The 16393-nt window shown below is 48.1% G+C and overlaps 1 protein-coding gene across 8 annotated transcripts in view; it reads right to left on the reverse strand.

The window, feature by feature from the left end:
* PLEKHA1 (pleckstrin homology domain containing A1) overlaps positions 1-16393 on the reverse strand; it is a 51005-nt gene that overhangs the window by 9286 nt on the left and 25326 nt on the right. For 3 of the 8 annotated variants that reach the window (XM_045291275.1, XM_045291274.1, XM_030885967.2), the window contains exons 5-8: positions 11034-11131; positions 6595-6726; positions 2992-3135; positions 1789-1857 (exon numbers count right to left, since the gene is read on the reverse strand). In XM_045291275.1, coding sequence (XP_045147210.1) covers positions 1789-1857; positions 2992-3135; positions 6595-6726; positions 11034-11131 — 443 coding nt within the window. The remainder of the gene's footprint in view (positions 1-1788; positions 1858-2991; positions 3136-6594; positions 6727-11033; positions 11132-16393) is intronic. The other 5 variants (XM_045291280.1, XM_045291277.1, XM_045291281.1 and 2 more) reach the window with 2 other exon arrangements.

Here is a 16393-nt window from a genome sequence, read left to right on the forward strand (position 1 = left end):
GGCTCCTGCTCCACCGCTCAGGGAGCCCCGGTCTGTGCACGTGCATTTTCTGTAATAAAACAGGGCTTTGCAAAAGTGCCCGTTAACACCCTAGGCATCTGATTTTCTCTCTCTTGAGCAGATGTAAAAAAAGAAATACCTTGTCAAGATAAATTGTTTAAGGTTTCCAAAGCCTTGGCATCCAAATCACTTTGTGCTCAGGGCTGTGGGTGCCGGTGTGCTTTCACATCACCCTCCAGCCCCAAAGGTCGCCAGGGATGCAGTGCGTCTCCAGAATGTTCCGCTGGACCACCAAGGCTTTCTGCCCAGCAGCCCCACCCACAGGTCTTGAATACAGCTGCGGTTTGGCCACATTTGACCCAAATGTGCTGGGCACACACAGGCACCCCAGCGCTGACTCCAGGGATGCTGAAAGGGTGTGTGTACATATTACACCTAAGACACAGATCAGGGCTCCTAACACCATCATCTGCGTTCCCTACATACCCAATATACCCTGAATCCAGACGGCAGGCTTCCCCTCGCGCTACAGATCCTTTCCTCAGGTTTCATAGCACAAATGTCGGTCTTCAAGTTTTCAAAACAGTTGTGCAATGGTTCCCATCACACACTTTCAGGATCACTACGAGGGAAGGGCAAAGCTGGGCTCCCAAGGACCAGGCTCCGTCATTGGCTGCCCTCCTCACTCGCGTCCCAGAGCAGGGCACCGGGGCTACACAGAGCTGGCAAGCACCATGGCATGAAGGGTACTTCCTGAGTGCGCAGCAGGGGTCGAGTCAGAAATCAATCCCCCTGGCAACTCAGAACGGTGCTTTCTGAGCAGGTGACTGCTCCTGCCGGCGGAGGTACTTAGACGCACACAAAGCGGCGGTTCTTGCTCTGCTAGCTCATGTTCCACCGATTCAAAGGTTCTAAGTGGTTCCTCACACGTGCGGGCCTGGGGCTGGTGAAAGGTTACGAGTCTAGTCTGAACGAGTATGGGAAGCACCAGGACAGAGACAGGCGCTGCACATCAGGGGCACAGACACAGGGTGCTTAACCCAGAGTGCAGGAGCTCCCCAAAGAGCAGACTCCAGGTAGCCATTGGCTCTGTGCAGTTATCTAAAGCGAAGTTGATGAAATGGGCAGAATTAGCTGTCGTTTTAGAAGTGCACGCCTTCCTTCAGTGAGATGAGAAACATATTCCCGGCAGAAGGCAACCAGACTCAGCCGCGAGCTGTCACACCGCAGTGCAAATCCAGGGCCGGAGCACAGGGGTCTGCGGGGTCCCACGACCCGGAGGAGCAAGAACAGGTGCGGTACAGGTTGAATTGCTTTCTACTTGTCCAACCATCTGTGGCAGGATATTACTCAATCCGGGGGGAACAGGCAATTTCTATCATTGATTCGACCTTCAGAGATGGCCAAAAAGCAAGTTAAGTATCAGTCTGGAGTAGGCAGAGAAGAGGGGGTGGATGCAGAGAGGGTGCCCTGCAGACTGTGGGAGAGCATGTTCTCTCAGCAGCTCCTGGGGTGGAAACCGGCAGTCTGGGGGAGCTGCTAGGCTGAACTCCTTCAAAGGGGAATGCCTCTTCAAAGACAGGGCCTTTCAGTAAGGCAACAAAAATTCCATCAACCGAAAGCATCCCAGCAAGGTACACAGGACTGCCCCTCCCTCTCAAACCCAGAATGAGCTGACTCTGAAGATAAAGAAATAGAGCGCGTGGAGGTAAGTGGTCCAAGCAACCAGTGACCCCGCTCCGGCCCCCCAGGCGTTTTCAGAGCGGCACTCGGGCCCCATGAACGTACCAGCTCGGATTTGAAGTAGCCTATTGTGTTTTCGTCCAATTGGAAGTATCTTCTCTTCCAGTTTTTCATCTACAGAGAAGAACAGATGTGAGACCTGTTTCTGGGAGTGGCCGCCGTCATCCCCGCGCCCGATGCTGACGCAAGCATGTCAGCAAGGGCCCCGCTCTGGAAACTCCACGAGTGAGTGGCCAGAGCGCTAATCAGTTAGACCACAGGCTCCCACACTTCCCTGGCCCACTGCCTGTACAACAAACAAACAAAACCACCAAAATCCTACTCGGTGCTTCGTGGCAATCAAAAGGTGCTTGAGCGTTGGGACTCTAGCCCACCCTTCAGGGTAAAGTGTACCTGCTTGTGCAGTGGCCCTGGTCACCCCAGCACCCTGGGGGGCGGGGGAAGTATCACCCACTTTGGGGAACATTCATTTTAATCCTCATATTACTCAGTGGGGTTTCCCTGTTCCCAAACACTCAAGTTTATCTTCCCATGAAATTCTAAAGCAGCAGCTCCCCCAGAAGAAAGGGCTTTTGTTTACGGAAGGTGCTTTGGGACAGAGACGCTCTTAAGCATAGGTGGTCCCCCTGCCCCATCTCCAGGGTGTGAGGCAGCTGTCATATGAGAGTGAGCAGCCACCATGCTGTGCTCCCATTTAGGCCTTAACAAACTCTGGAAGTGAGGGGGCTGGGAAAGGTAGTGACAATACGATCAGAGGGGGAGAGGAGGGCTGAGAGCCTGGGAGGGTAAAGAAGCAAGGTCACCAAACGCTCAGTCAAGGTCAGCCAAACACCCAATCAAGTTGCTAGGCTCCCATCCCCCCGGGGGTGGGGTAGCTCTGAGTGGTTCTTCCACAAGCCACATCCCCCCCAAGTGGAGACTGCCACTTCCAGACTAGAGCTCTCTTTCCTGACCCGCTCCGTGGGCGTGCTGGGGGACGGAGGGATCAGAGGACTAACTTTCTGGGAGACACTTGAACCGCTGGGAAAGGCCCTTTCAACCGGAAGGTCACTGTAACAGGCAATGGCCACTGGGCGCCCACAGCCCCAGGAAACAAGAGTGCTGAGCTGTCAGCATGAATCACCCACTCTCTTCCCCGTCCCCTCCCCAGGTCTTTCACATTGGGTTTTTCCTAAAGCAAAGGAAACAACTGCTTCTGTTGATTTGAGAGCTTGCTAACATGCACTGGTTTGTTGTAGGGCCACTCACCACTGCCCCTTGCTTCACACAATACCCAGCTTTGATAATGGCACTGTCTGGAGGGGGCTTGGGGGTGGAGTAAGGAAGATGGCTTTGTGACCGCTTCAAATGGTTCCTCTCAACGCTGTCACTGCAGTCACCGACTTCTTCTTTCTAAAATGAAGCACATTTGTTTGGTTGATTTGCTCCGAGGAGAGCTTTTATTTGGTAGTGCTCTACTATCAACTCTGAAAGTCAATGAGGAACATACACTGTCAAGTGAAGACTTTCCTAATGAGTCCCACACACTCGGTCATAACTTTCACACCACCAATTAAACTGCAAATCTCCATTTCTCTTGTTCTGCAAAAGTCTGACACGTGTGTGTGGGTGGGTATGTTGTGTGTTTGTTCCATATACCCTTCAATTAATTTCCACCAGTTGGGAAACTGGACAACTATCAATGCGATATCCAAGCCAGGAAAGAGACGCTGGTACAACCCTAAGCCCTCCCTCATTATGCACACATGTCCCACACGTACACCTGCTCTATCATCACTGGGCTATGTTCTTCTCTGAGTCTCTAAATGCGACATTTGGAGAAGGTAATATAACGCAATCATACCGCAGGGAGCCTTCTGAGACTGGCTTTGCTCACCCCAGACTCAAGCACCCTTCCCCAGAGATCCCCTCAGGTTGTTGCTTAGATCAATAGCTGGTCCCCCCTCTTTTACTGCAACGTGATCTGCAGCATGGGGTGTCTCACCATTCCCTCCCACAAAGCATTCTGAGGGCTTCTTGTTTGGGGCTACCAGGAGCAAGCTGCTCTAAGTAGTCATGCACAGATTTCTGTGTGAATCTAAGTCTTCGTTACCCGGGAATAACTGCCAAGGAATACATACTCTGAAGGAGCCTGGTGGTGCAGTGGTTAAGTGCTCAGAAGCAGAAACAAAAGGTCAGTGGTTTGAACCTACCAGCCCCCCTCTGTGGGAGGAGAGACTGGCAGTCTGCTTCCGTAGAGATAACAGATCTCAGAACCTGACGGGCACAGCTCTACCCTGCCCCAGAAGGGTCACTGTGTGTGGAACATGCCCCAATGGCAATGGGGTCTTCATGCCAATGGGGGATTGTACGGTGACTGCATGCTTAGTTTGGTAAGAAACTGCCACACTGCTTTCCAGAGTGGCTGGACGTGTTGCAGCGACATAGGAGAGGTGAGGCACTGCAGTCATTCTCTTTCAGTGCAGACCTTCTGACGGGGGCGGGGGTGCATGGTGTCACCTCAGGCTGAATCGGCACTTCCCTCGCTGGCAGGCTGGCAGTATGAGCTCCCCAGCCCTCTGCAGAGAAGGGACCCAGAGCTCTGCTCCCGTGAGGATTCCAGACTCCGAAACCCACAGGGACACTTCTCCTCCGTCCTGTAGGGTCACTATGAGCCAGGACTGGATTCAGACACACAGCGACAGCAGTGATGACAGACTGATTTGCCACCTGTCTATTTGCCGTCTGCTTTGCAGTGAAATGTTTGCTCATGCCTTTTGCCCATTTTCTAGTCAGATGCTTTTTGGTTGCTTTCCCACTGTTGACTATTGAGGGTTCTTTACATAGTCCAGTTAGAAGCTCCTTGTTGGGTTTGCAAAGACTTTTTCTCAGGCTTCAACTTTTCCTTCCACTTTCCCAGTCTTTCACTGAGCAAACGTTTCCATGTGTGGATTACGCTTCTATGTTCAGTCTAAAACTTCTTACCCTGACCCTAAGTCCCCTGTTCTGAAAGTGTCATCGTTTTATGTGTAGGTCTAGTGACTTTAAAAACCCACCTAGGTCTTCGTGTTCCCCAAAGCATTGGCTCCTGTCTGTTTGTAACACAAAACACAACTGACAATCTAGAATCCCACAAATAAGCCAAAGGTGTCTTTTCAAGAGCGTGTGAATGTCCAAAGACCCACGCAGTACTCAAGTCAGATTCTGAGGAATTTCCCACCTGTTCTACACTATAGAGGGCAAGAGCAATATGCACTTAACTGTATCATCCTAGCACTTAATTCACTGCATTCCCAGTATTTACTCAATTAATTTATAATGTAGATGAGATTTCCTGGACATTACAATGTGTTGTCTAAGTGCTTTTATAAAGAGTAAATATTACTTTATCGAAAGATGGTAGTAATAAAATTCTTTGGGCATTTTCCCCCTCCTTTTTAAAAAGGTATCCATCAGAGATCCTCAACTTAAAACTCGCCGCTATTGAGTCAATTCTGACTCAGAGCACCCTCATCAGACAGAGTAGACTTGCCCCTGGTTTATGGGAGCAGACAGCCTCCTCCTGATCCTCAGGGCGGATGGCGGGTTCTAACTCCTGACCTTGTGGCCAGCAGCACAGTGTTGACTACACTATGCTCCCGGGCTGCTTCTGAGATCCTGGGACCTACAGAAAAGGGCTGCACCCAAATTAAAATGCAACAGAATCTTAAGTCTATATAAAACAGCCATAGTTACAAACTCTTACAATATCTTAAATACAACTGTAGAAAAACCACTTTGCCCCTGTGCCAAAGCAAGATATAACATAGGTGTCCCAAAGCTTCATCGAGCCAGCCACACGGTAAGCAAACCTTGAGATGCTAGGGCCACCCTTGGAAGGGCAGCATGCACTTACACACATCATCCTCGCTTACTTTTCCATCAACTATAAGAGAAAATGTAAGCGCCCGCTGAAGCTGAGACTGTGCTTATTCAATAAATATTTCTTGAAGTCATTCCGAAGGGTGTCATTCTCCTTCCCACTAATCACCCTGCTCTGACACAGGTCCGGAAAAATACGGCATGTAAGAACAATTTGTTGTATGTAAGAGCTTTATAAAGTGCAAGTCTTGTAAGTACAAAAGGCACACAACAGGTCATGAAAATGCCCATCAGTGGCAATATCAATTAATTATTTTAAAATCTGTGGTTTGTCGACAGTTAATAACTTAATTTGCATTACAGACCTTTTCCCTCACTTGCAGTACAAGACAGCTGAGCTCATACAAAAATTGTTTCTAAATTTCCATTGCTTGTGGACTTAATTCATACTTTCTGGATAGAATTAAGTCCAAATTCTCATTCTGTTTCGATCCTCTAAGCCAGGATGGGGAGGAGGGGGATGGCTTTAAAGCCTGCTCTGAAAAACCTAGGAATTTATTCTTAAAAGACTAGTGATGTTTCTGAAGTTTTAATTAGAAAAATATTCACCATAGGAATACTTATTAAAAGGAAAAAGCATTCATCCAACAAAAGGGCTATGTAAATTAGGATAAACACATGACATCCATTAAAGATGATGACGACTAATTTCTGATGAGGCACAAAGTGTTTTCAAGAAATAAAAGATGCTGTTTTACAAAGTACAACCTATTGCTCTCTCTGTGTCAGGGTGGGTGGGGGAAACTTACCGAGAAAAAGCTCAGGGAAAACAGAAAAGTATTAAATGATGTTTACCTGGAATTTCCAAATTTTATGTAATAAGCACATACTTCTGAAATAAGAAACGAACTTGAGGTGTTTTCCTTCTTGACTCAGTACCACATCAACTCAGCAGCAACACGCTGCGTGGGTTTCGGGAACAACATACAACAATGAGGGTTGCCCAGTTACCTGAGTCGGCGTAATGATGGGGACCCCGCCCACGATGTCCGTTCTGTAAGACACTTGCTGCTTTGCACACGAGAAGTCACCCTGGCGACTCAGAATATCAGAAGGAGGCTGTGCGTCGGCCTGCTTTGGTACCTGGGAGAGGGAGCCACCAGAATCACTTTGCAGTCACACAGGTGCCTCTCAGCCGATTGTTCCGAGCTGTGCTGAACCAATCTACATACACTCCCTACCTTCTCATCCTCCCTCTACCTCTTTCTAAAACAGCCACCGTGTTACTGAGGGCTTACTCGGGCAATCTCATTCGCGGGCGGGGGGGCTTCAAAAAGCTCACGGAGAATATCCATTACCTTTTCATTTCATTTGTCTACAAACTTTCTGAAGCCCCTTCACATTTCCCCACCAAATTCCCTAACAACCCTATCTGCAGGATGACGGGACCAGATCTTCACTGCAGGAGTAAGGGAAGCGGCTCAGAGGCGCTGGGGAGCACTGAGTAGATCTTGGCTTCACCACTGTCTAGCTCGCTTTGCATACTTCACTTCAAACTCCATCCCTCTGTTTCCAATTGATGAACAGCCTAACATCACACTCTCGCCCTGTCTCCCACTCTGACCCATGAGTCTGCGAGGGCTGCAGAAGGGGGGACACTCTGGCAGTTCCCTCATGTCGTCACTTTGAGACTGAAGAGCGAAGGGATGGAATTTAGCCTGCCAATCCGGCCACAGCTTGGTGACCTCATTCGGAGGTACCAAGGAGATCAATAGCCTTCAGGACCTTCATGTGCTGATGAGGCAAGGGAGTGGACCAGGAAGCACATGGAACGCATTCAGTGTCCAAAGGCTGACTCGGAGCAAAAGTATTAGGAAATAGGACAACAAAATCCCTGATGTAAATCAACCAAAATACCTTAAAACTTACTAAGCATTCCACAGACAAGCACCAGAGCTTAACTCAGTCTCCACGGAGCTGTGTAAGCAAGAACCACAGCAACAGCAGTCGTCCCTCCTCACTCACCCTCCATTAAAGGCACATCACACAACCAGCGGGACCTCAACTGGTCAACATAGATTTTAGCTTTCTTTCTGGGGTCATATTAGAGAATGAGGTACATGGTTAATCGGGGGGGTTTTGTTTGTTGTTTTATTGGGAGGGGAGGTGACCTACAGACAGTTAAGCATATACTCTATATTTCGATAATTAATTTTTAAAGCTCTGAATGAAATGTAGTAAACTATGCTCGGCACCAATTATGATATTCAATATGACTTTATCTCTCTGCTAAGTGTGGCTGAATGTTTCTGAGGGTCTTGCAGTCGCTCAGAAACCCTCAAACACTACTAACAAGCACCAAGAAACTGGCATAAAAACATCTCATTTACAATTAAACAGCTCGCCAGTTGGCAAGATACGGGCGTAGCGTCAGAAGCCACCGTCACAATGCATACAAAGGCCTGACCGACCTGTGTGTGTCAGCCCAAAGCAGTGGGTCTCAAGCTCTGGTGTCTATAAGCCAGCACCCAGAACTTCCTAGAAACTTTATATGCTGCTGCCTGTACCAGGTTTGCAGAAAAACAGGCACCCACCGTGTATGCTGGCCAAGGCTTTGCCAAGAAACTTTCTGCAAGCTGCTGGGCACCCATGCAGAGTGCATGCCACAGGACGCTGACCCTTGCAGACTGCACACACCGAGAAGTTATACTGGGGGGACGCGCACACGCACACACAGACTCAGCTCTGGGTGACTGCTCATCTCCTTCAATTCCCTCCCGCCTGCCAGAGGCTTCCCCTCCAGCTTTCTTCTCAGGCCTCCCCACCTCCCAGCACGTCCATGCTGCGGGAGAGGAAGGGAAGGGAAGAGGACCCTCACCGAGAAGCCATTCCTCCCGACGTTGAAGGGTTCCTCCCCAGAGGATACACATTTTACGGAGTTTCTCGAAGGTGAAGCAGCAGCAGACAGAATTTTCCTACACAAAATTCCCGTGGATGTGCGACGATGAAAGGGGCTCATGCATGGGAACGATTTACCAACGAGACCACAGCCTCTTCCTTCTAACGACTGCTGTTGCTGCTGTGTGCTGTGGGTGGACTCCGGCCAGAGTGACCCACAGCACAGAGCACAACTGCCCGGGCGGGTTCCAGGTGGAAATCTTCCCAGGGCTAGACCCCCAGCTCTTCTCTCCCACAGAGCCACTGGTGGGTTCAAACCACGCACCTTTGAGGTAGTAGCCGAGGACCCAATGGTAGCACTATCAGATCCCGCCCCCTTCCCACTTTCTAATGAAAAACATCATGTATTTTAACTATTTTAACAGGAAAACGTTAACCAAGTTACACCACTCCCAGGAAATAGCAGTAAGTGAATTTAAAATATCCTAAGAGATATGTAACTTGTGCCAATGGGGCTGTGGATTTTTCAAAGAAACTCTGTACTCCACTGTTTACAATGGATATAAATTTTAAATGGCTAAAGCTGTCCCAAAGAATCAAACTACCATAAAACACCCCTTAAGGAAGCCTAGAAATCCAGTGCTATCCCAAGAGCTAAATGTGTGCCCATATGAAGTCCATTGTTAACCAGCCCTGCTGCCACCAGGACTAAGTGATCCGCTGCTGAGGGGAAGCCGCCAGCTGCTTCCTCCAAGAGGAGCCTCATCAACCCTGGGGCAGTTCGACTCTGTCCCACGGTCCACCGGGAGTCAGGACAGGACTCAGTGGCTGAGGGTTTAAGCTGTTAGTTGCCATAAAAGTCGTCCCTGACTCAAGGCGACCCTCTCAATTGTCTCCACTGTGGACGATCACAATCGCTGTGTCGACAATGTAAGGGTTCCTATACCTGTGCTTGTTTAACTGTGAAGTATAAAAACATTAACACCTCAGTGTTATGGACTTTTAGAGAGCTGCAAGATCACAAGAGCTGGGTAACCGTCCCCCTCCGGAAACAGGACACGGTCCCTCGTCTGTGTCCCTGCCATGCTGACAAGCTCACGCAGGGGGTCTTTGTATGGAGCTCCGCTCATTCAAACCTACAGTGTTCGAGAGCACGCCCCCTCGAAGGGGTAAGTCGAAGACCCCTGACTACTACTTCTGACGACACTACGATCAGGCTGCGTTTGACTGAAAGCTGGAGAAGGGAGTGGGGGGCAGGAGGACGGGTAATAATTCAGCCAAGTGGCTAGGAATGTTCTAGCTAGGCCATGTTTAGTAAGAGCCTACACATGCCCAGTGGAAATCTTTCAGGAACACAGACTTCTGAAGCCATCCCATTTGCTTTCCTGAGAGCGCACATCCCTAAAATAACTCGAGTTCCACGCACAGATCAGAGGAGCACGTGGGTGTATGCTGTCAGGTGGGGCCAAGCTGCTTGGTGGCAAGGCAAGCACAGCTTTGGTTAACCCTTCACTGTCCCTGGATGGGAACATGGCACGTCGTTTGAGATGGGGAGGGGACTCACATGTGCCAGGGACCAGACTCCAGGCATATGTTTTCTGAGAGTAAGTTGTCTTAAGTTGGCCAGCAGACATTGATGCTTCAGTGAAAACACACTTCAACTTACAAGCGGTTTCTACTCCCCACATAGGCCTCCTGGATGGGCCGGGAAGAGAGAAAGTGGGCACCATCAGGAGGAGCTAGCTGTCATTAGACACAAAATCTCCAAAGTCTTTCTTTGGCCTTATAAGCAAGGGATGAAAGCAGGGCTCTTTCTGCAGGAAGCCGGCAGGGACTGGGCTCAGATCATCACGCCCCAACCCAGCAGCAATGCAGTCTGGTACTCCCTCTTTCTAGGCCTTGCTCTCCCAGGCAAGTCAGGGTTAATATAAATTAATACTAATGCAGCTAAGGGAAACTATCAATAAATAATAGTACTCATGGACAAAGTAAAAAAGATGAGAGGCCCTGGTTGAAGGCAGGAGGCTGGAGCCCTGCAAAAGGGGTGAGGGACCAAGGTGGGAGACTCCAGGAAGATAGGGGTGAGAGAAGGGGGGGTGTAGAGCTGAGACACACGCCCCAAGGCCAAGTGGGCAGGACCCCTGCTGCCCCAGCTGCTCAGAACCAGTCCCCACCCTGGTGCCTCATCTCTGCCCACTTCTGCTCTCCTCATCTCACTCTTGCTTTCAACCCCTGCCCTCCCCTATGCCCATCCCAGGCATGGCTTAGGGGCCGGCCCCGCTACTCCCACCAAGAGCACCCAAACGGCACTTTCCCCTGGACCCGAGACCTACAGGGCAACACAACATCGCTAAGGCACACAATGGGTGAAGCAGACATCCAGGGGCTGATTTAAGGACCAAGAGTCAGCACAAGAAGAAAACGTATTCATACACAAACTTCAGGTACCTGGCCGTTAATAAGGGGGAGATGCCCGGCGGGGGTGGGGATGTATTTTTTAAGTCTAAAGGCCTGAGAGACCTGTCAAAAATTAATTAATTAAGAAGACTTACTGTGATTTTGATAGCTTTGTTCAACACATTTACCCATTCAACTAGGTCCTGCTGATCATTGGCTTGAAGGAAGTATTTTCTCATCCCTGCATTCATAACTGTCGAGAGAAACATGCACAACACATGAAATTCTGTACTTGCTACTTCCAATTTTATGTGCAACAAAGTCAAATAACAATAATCCTCACTAAATTCCAATACCCTAACTCTTTTTGGGTTTGATGAAATGTTAGATCGCCCTACAAATACAGCTTTTATCCTCGGATAACATTGGTAAACATCATATTTTGAGTGGCCATGTGGTTGAGAATCAGGTGGAGAGTCTACTATATTTACACCAATCTACTGCTGATGGACTTTTAGCCTATTTCCAGTTTTTGAAATTACATAAAATGATACAATGAAACATAATATACATTCATGAGGGACTTCTAAAAGTTCATGTAGAAAAAACCCACTATCTTTCAATTCCATTTTCCCATGAAAATTGTGAAGCTTCCTCGTATTTCTCCATATGTGGTCTGGGATTTCTTGCAGGAGACATTTTTTGACACAGACTTACATTGGGCCACAGGGAATTCACGTTAGGATTTTAAAAATAGATATTAGCAGGCTGCCTTTTCAGGAAGTTGGATCCATGTACAATCCTAAGGGGTACCTGCACAGGCCTGCTTCATGGACTCCCTCTTACCAGGCCTGGTCACCACCTCTGCCTCCCCCTCTCACCCGCCCCAGGGGCAATGGAGTTAGTCAGCAGCTACTGCCTTTCTTCCCGAGCCTGCTTTGCCAGCTCCAGTGAGCTCTGCCCAGGGGAGGTGCTGACGAAAAGGCAGGCTTCCTGATTCCTGCTCCTGGTGCCTCCCTCCCTCCCTCCGGCAGCAGCACAGGGCCACCTGCTGCTCCAGGGGCTGCAGACACTCCAGATGCACCCTCGCTCCCCTGCGGGTCCGCAGACACTCCTCAGTCAGTCACGATGGAGTCTCCAAGGTCCTCGTTTCTGCTGACATCACCTCTTCCCCTTTGCCTCTCCAGCCCTAGGCGTGCAGCTGCTTCCCACAGGGTCTAGTTTCTGGGTCACCTCAGCACCCCCTTCGGGCACATCCAGCCTTCACCCAGTGGGTGAGTGACTCCCCACAACAAACCCGGCATCGAGGGCCCAGTGAGCTGTGGATCCTTGGCTAAAAGGGGATTGGCAAGGCACTCGGTGAAAACCTCCTTAGTCCTTGCTTCAATCTGAATTTGCTGATGCCATTTTGCTTTGTATGTTTATTAGCCATCTGTAATTCTTCCATGAATTTTATTTTCTTTATCCAAATTTCTCCTTGCTTATTCTTTTTTTTAATTGACTTAAAGCTTTTACGTTAACCCCTTCTGTCTCGTTATAGGCATTTATTTTCTCCAATCTGTCAACTGTCTTTATTTTGGAAATGGCATCTTCAAGCAAACGTCTACTGATGTTTCTCATGTTTCTAGATTTTGTATCGTGTACAGAAAATATCCTTTGTCAAAGGTTATATAAATTAACACTTCTATTTTCTAGCTCTTATAAATTTTTAGTGCATTTAGCACCTTCTTTTTATTCAGTTTTGTTGGCACACAGTCCACATACCATACAATTCAATCATTCAATCACGTCAAGAATTGTACAATCATTACCACAATCAATTTCAGAGCATTTTCTCTCCCCCCACCCTACCTCCATGATTAAATCACCTTTAAAATGAGTTGTGTACACTCACATTCAGTTCTAGTGCCCCCACCTTCATTATTTACTCCTGGAATCCCCTCACCTTTCCCATCCGCCTGGCCCCCCACCCCTGCAAACCCTCCTATCAGTTATTATCTCTACACATCCATCCACTCCTTCTGTGCATCACAAACTGGGAAACCCAACACAAACAACAAAGAATAAAAATGAAATGAAGTGGTAAGGGTAAAGCAATACCAAAGATAAAAATACCAACAATAAGCAAGAAAGAGAAGGCCTCCGTCAGTTTTTGTCACAGAACAAGAAAGAGATCCTTGCATCTAGAACAAATTCAGGGTGGGTCCAGAGCAGGGGTTCTCAACCTTCCTAATGCCATGACCCTTTCATACAGTTCCTCGTGTTGTGGTGACCCCTCCAACCATAAAATTATTTTCATTGCTACTTCATAACTCATTTGCTACTGTTATGAATCGTCATGTAAATATCTGATATGCAGGACATATTTTCATTGTTACAGTTGAACATAGTTAAAGCATAGTGATTAATCACAAAAGCAATATGTAATTATATATTGTAAAATATGTATTTTTAATGACAAGTAAATGAAATTTTGTCTTGAAGCCTGGTGTAGCATGGGTAGTAGTCTTCACACCGGGTACGCGTATGTGGGCGTATCTGCACGTGGGCGGACCCTCCTGGAGATGGATAGAGTGGTGTCTCGGGGCCTAAGACCATCAGAAATATGTTTTCCTACGGTCCTAGGTGACCCCTGTGAAAGGGTCGTTCGACCCCCCAAAGGGGTCACAACCCACAGGTTGAGAACTGCTAGTCTAGAGGGAGGTCAACTGACTAAATTTGATCCAGTATAACAAGGATGACAATGGTCTATATTTGATTGTAAGGCTGCTAACAGACCTTTGCCTGTGGCTAGAGGGGACCTGTCATTGGCTTAATCTGACAAGACACTCTACAGATGGGTTTGGGGCTCCCAATGTCCTCCACAGCCTTCCACAAATTGGGTGTTCACAGCGTTTCCCTCATTTAGCACCTTTTGTACAGTCGTGTGCTTGTGTACACATCCCTTTAAAGGACACTTGTACACAAGAGTTGTCCACACACTATCAGCACAATGAAAATGAATTAATGCTTATTACACATCACATCTGTTTTATAAAAACCCAAACATTAGTCTAGTCGCCAAAGAATTTTAAAAGCTAGCTCTACTTGTTTCAATTGTGAAAATAACAAAATGACTTCCAAAAATCCATATAAAAGTTTTTGAAGCCGTATCAGCAGCCAGTTGAACATTATTGTCATAGATCGATTGTGTCGCCGCCCAAACATGTGCCGACTCGGCGGGCGAGGTCAAGATTCCGTTTTGTGTGGCTGCCCTCCATTTGTCAACTGATAGCATCATCTTCCATCTTGTGATAAGTGCTGTAAATCTTAACCGCTGTAAGTTGATAAGACAGGACGGGGGCATCTATCACAGCCTCAAAGACGAACTGACTCACGTCCTCCCCAGTCAAGCCTTTTATCTTACCAGAGCTACTCGGAGAGAAGCCACAGAGAAGGGACCTGGCTACCATCAAGAAAAATGAGCCGGAGCTGAGAGCACCCTTTGGACCCAAGGAAGACTGGTACCGAGATACAAGGAGATCCCCAAGGGGCCAGGAAGCAGACTCTGAGGAGACAATGACTTTCCTCCAAGCTGACAGGTAGAGGAAGCCTTTATTCGAGCCAGTGCCTGAAGTTCAGACTTCCAGCTTCCTAAACCGTGAGACGATAAAGTTCATTTTGGGAAAGCCATCAGCCATGCTATTTCTGCTATAGCGGTCCTCGATGACTAACACAGAATTGGGGACTGCAAGAGCGGGGTGCTGCTCTGATAACCGCAAGTGCAAAAGCGGTTTCAGAGCTGGGTCACTCTGAGGCAGCGGCGATGTGAGAAAGCAGCATGCAGACTCTCATCCAGTGGCCTTAGGAGGAGGCGAGAGTTTTAAGTCTTCATAGTAAAAGCTTAGATTGCTCGGAAGTGACTGTGGGTAGAATGATGACTGTCAAAGGTGATTACAATGATGGCTCAGGAAAAACAAATCAAAACACCAACTGCTAAGGACAGAATGGCTGTCTCCTCTGGACCCGGGGCCTGCACTGAGACCCTCCTAGACCCAGGGGAAGAGACTGAGGCCAAGGCACACAGAGACCGCCGAGAAACCGAGAGCAGAGCGGGGGGCGGGTGTAGGGGGAAGAGGAGGGGGGAAGAGATAGGTTTCCCCTCAAGCCAGTGCTTTGACTACAGACTTCTAGCGTCCTGAATGGTTCAAGAACGAATTTCTTTGCTAAAGCTATCCACTTGTGCTTCCTCCAGCAGCTAGACAGCTTAAGACAACAACGAAGGCCAAAATGAGGGTCTCCAGAGAAAAGACCCACTCGAACATGCCACGAGGCTGAAATACTGCAGTCTCCTTGAACTGAGATGAGGGTCTTAGAAAAGAAATGCAAGTCTGTCTTGCCAAGTACTGTAAAACAAATGGTCTGGAAATTAGAAAGCACCGTTAACCCACTGTTAAAACTCTTACATTTTCCTAGAGACGATGGAGAAATGAGATGTCACAAAACAAAGTAACGTAAGTTGCACTTAACTAAGACATCAATCGTGCCAGCAAAGAACGCTCGTTTTTAAGTTCTAGCAATAAGGCAAGCATCCCTTCGCAATGTCCCTCCAGCTGAGGCCGCAGCGAGTGCTTCTCTCGATGGGTTCTTCCTTCCACATGTTTTTGGGCGTCTGTCTGGAACATCTGAAGGGTTTCTACAAAGACCACTTATTACCACACAGTGCTCAGTTTAAAGTAAGTCCTTAGAACACATTTTAAAAAATTAATGACATTTATAGGAGGACCTGGTGGTGAAATGGGTTACACATTAGGCTGCTAACCACGATGTCAATTGTTCAAAACCACCAGCCATTCTGTGGGAGAAAGATGGGGCTTTTTACTGCCATAAGGATTTACAGTCTCAGAAACCCACAGGAGCAGTTCAACACTGCCCTATAGGAATTTTCTCAATGAAAGTGGCATGTGAAGTTTTATTTAGTTGGTGTAAGAATATCTTCTAAGAAAGAGAACAAAGGAATCTATCCTTCTAGCCCTGGGGTCTGAATAAAATGCCTCTGCACTTTGGAAGGGAGCATAGCCATGTTGGACTGCTAGCCCACAAGGTTGGTGGTTTAAACTCACCAGTCTCCTCTACAGGAGAACAATGAGGCTGCTCTCAAGGGGATGGTCTCCAGAACCCTTGGGAGCAGTTCTGCCTTGTCCCGCAGGGTCTGCCTCAGTCCTAACTGGCTGGGACCATAAAGAGGTGGCAGAGGCAGGTGCTCTATAAACAATCTCATGCTAAGAGATGGCACTGAGACATGGAGGGAAAAAGTCACCAGCGAAGAGCCAGTCAGGCCCAAGTCGCTCACACAATTGTCAAGAGAAATTACTCTGCAGTGTGGGGAACAGAAGGAATTCTCTTAAGTTGTCTCCCCAAAATATGTACCAAACTTAGCTGCTTAAGAGTGACTGTACAATAGGTGATCCGCGAGAGTAGGTCAGAGGTTATTCTCCTTAACATCGGCCATCTGTAGTGGCTAGACTATTAGTCT

This window comes from Echinops telfairi, unplaced genomic scaffold (genome assembly GCF_000313985.2).
Source record: "Echinops telfairi isolate 266 unplaced genomic scaffold, ASM31398v2 ScPeMD7_70;HRSCAF=299, whole genome shotgun sequence".
Lineage (NCBI taxonomy): Eukaryota > Metazoa > Chordata > Mammalia > Afrosoricida > Tenrecidae > Echinops > Echinops telfairi.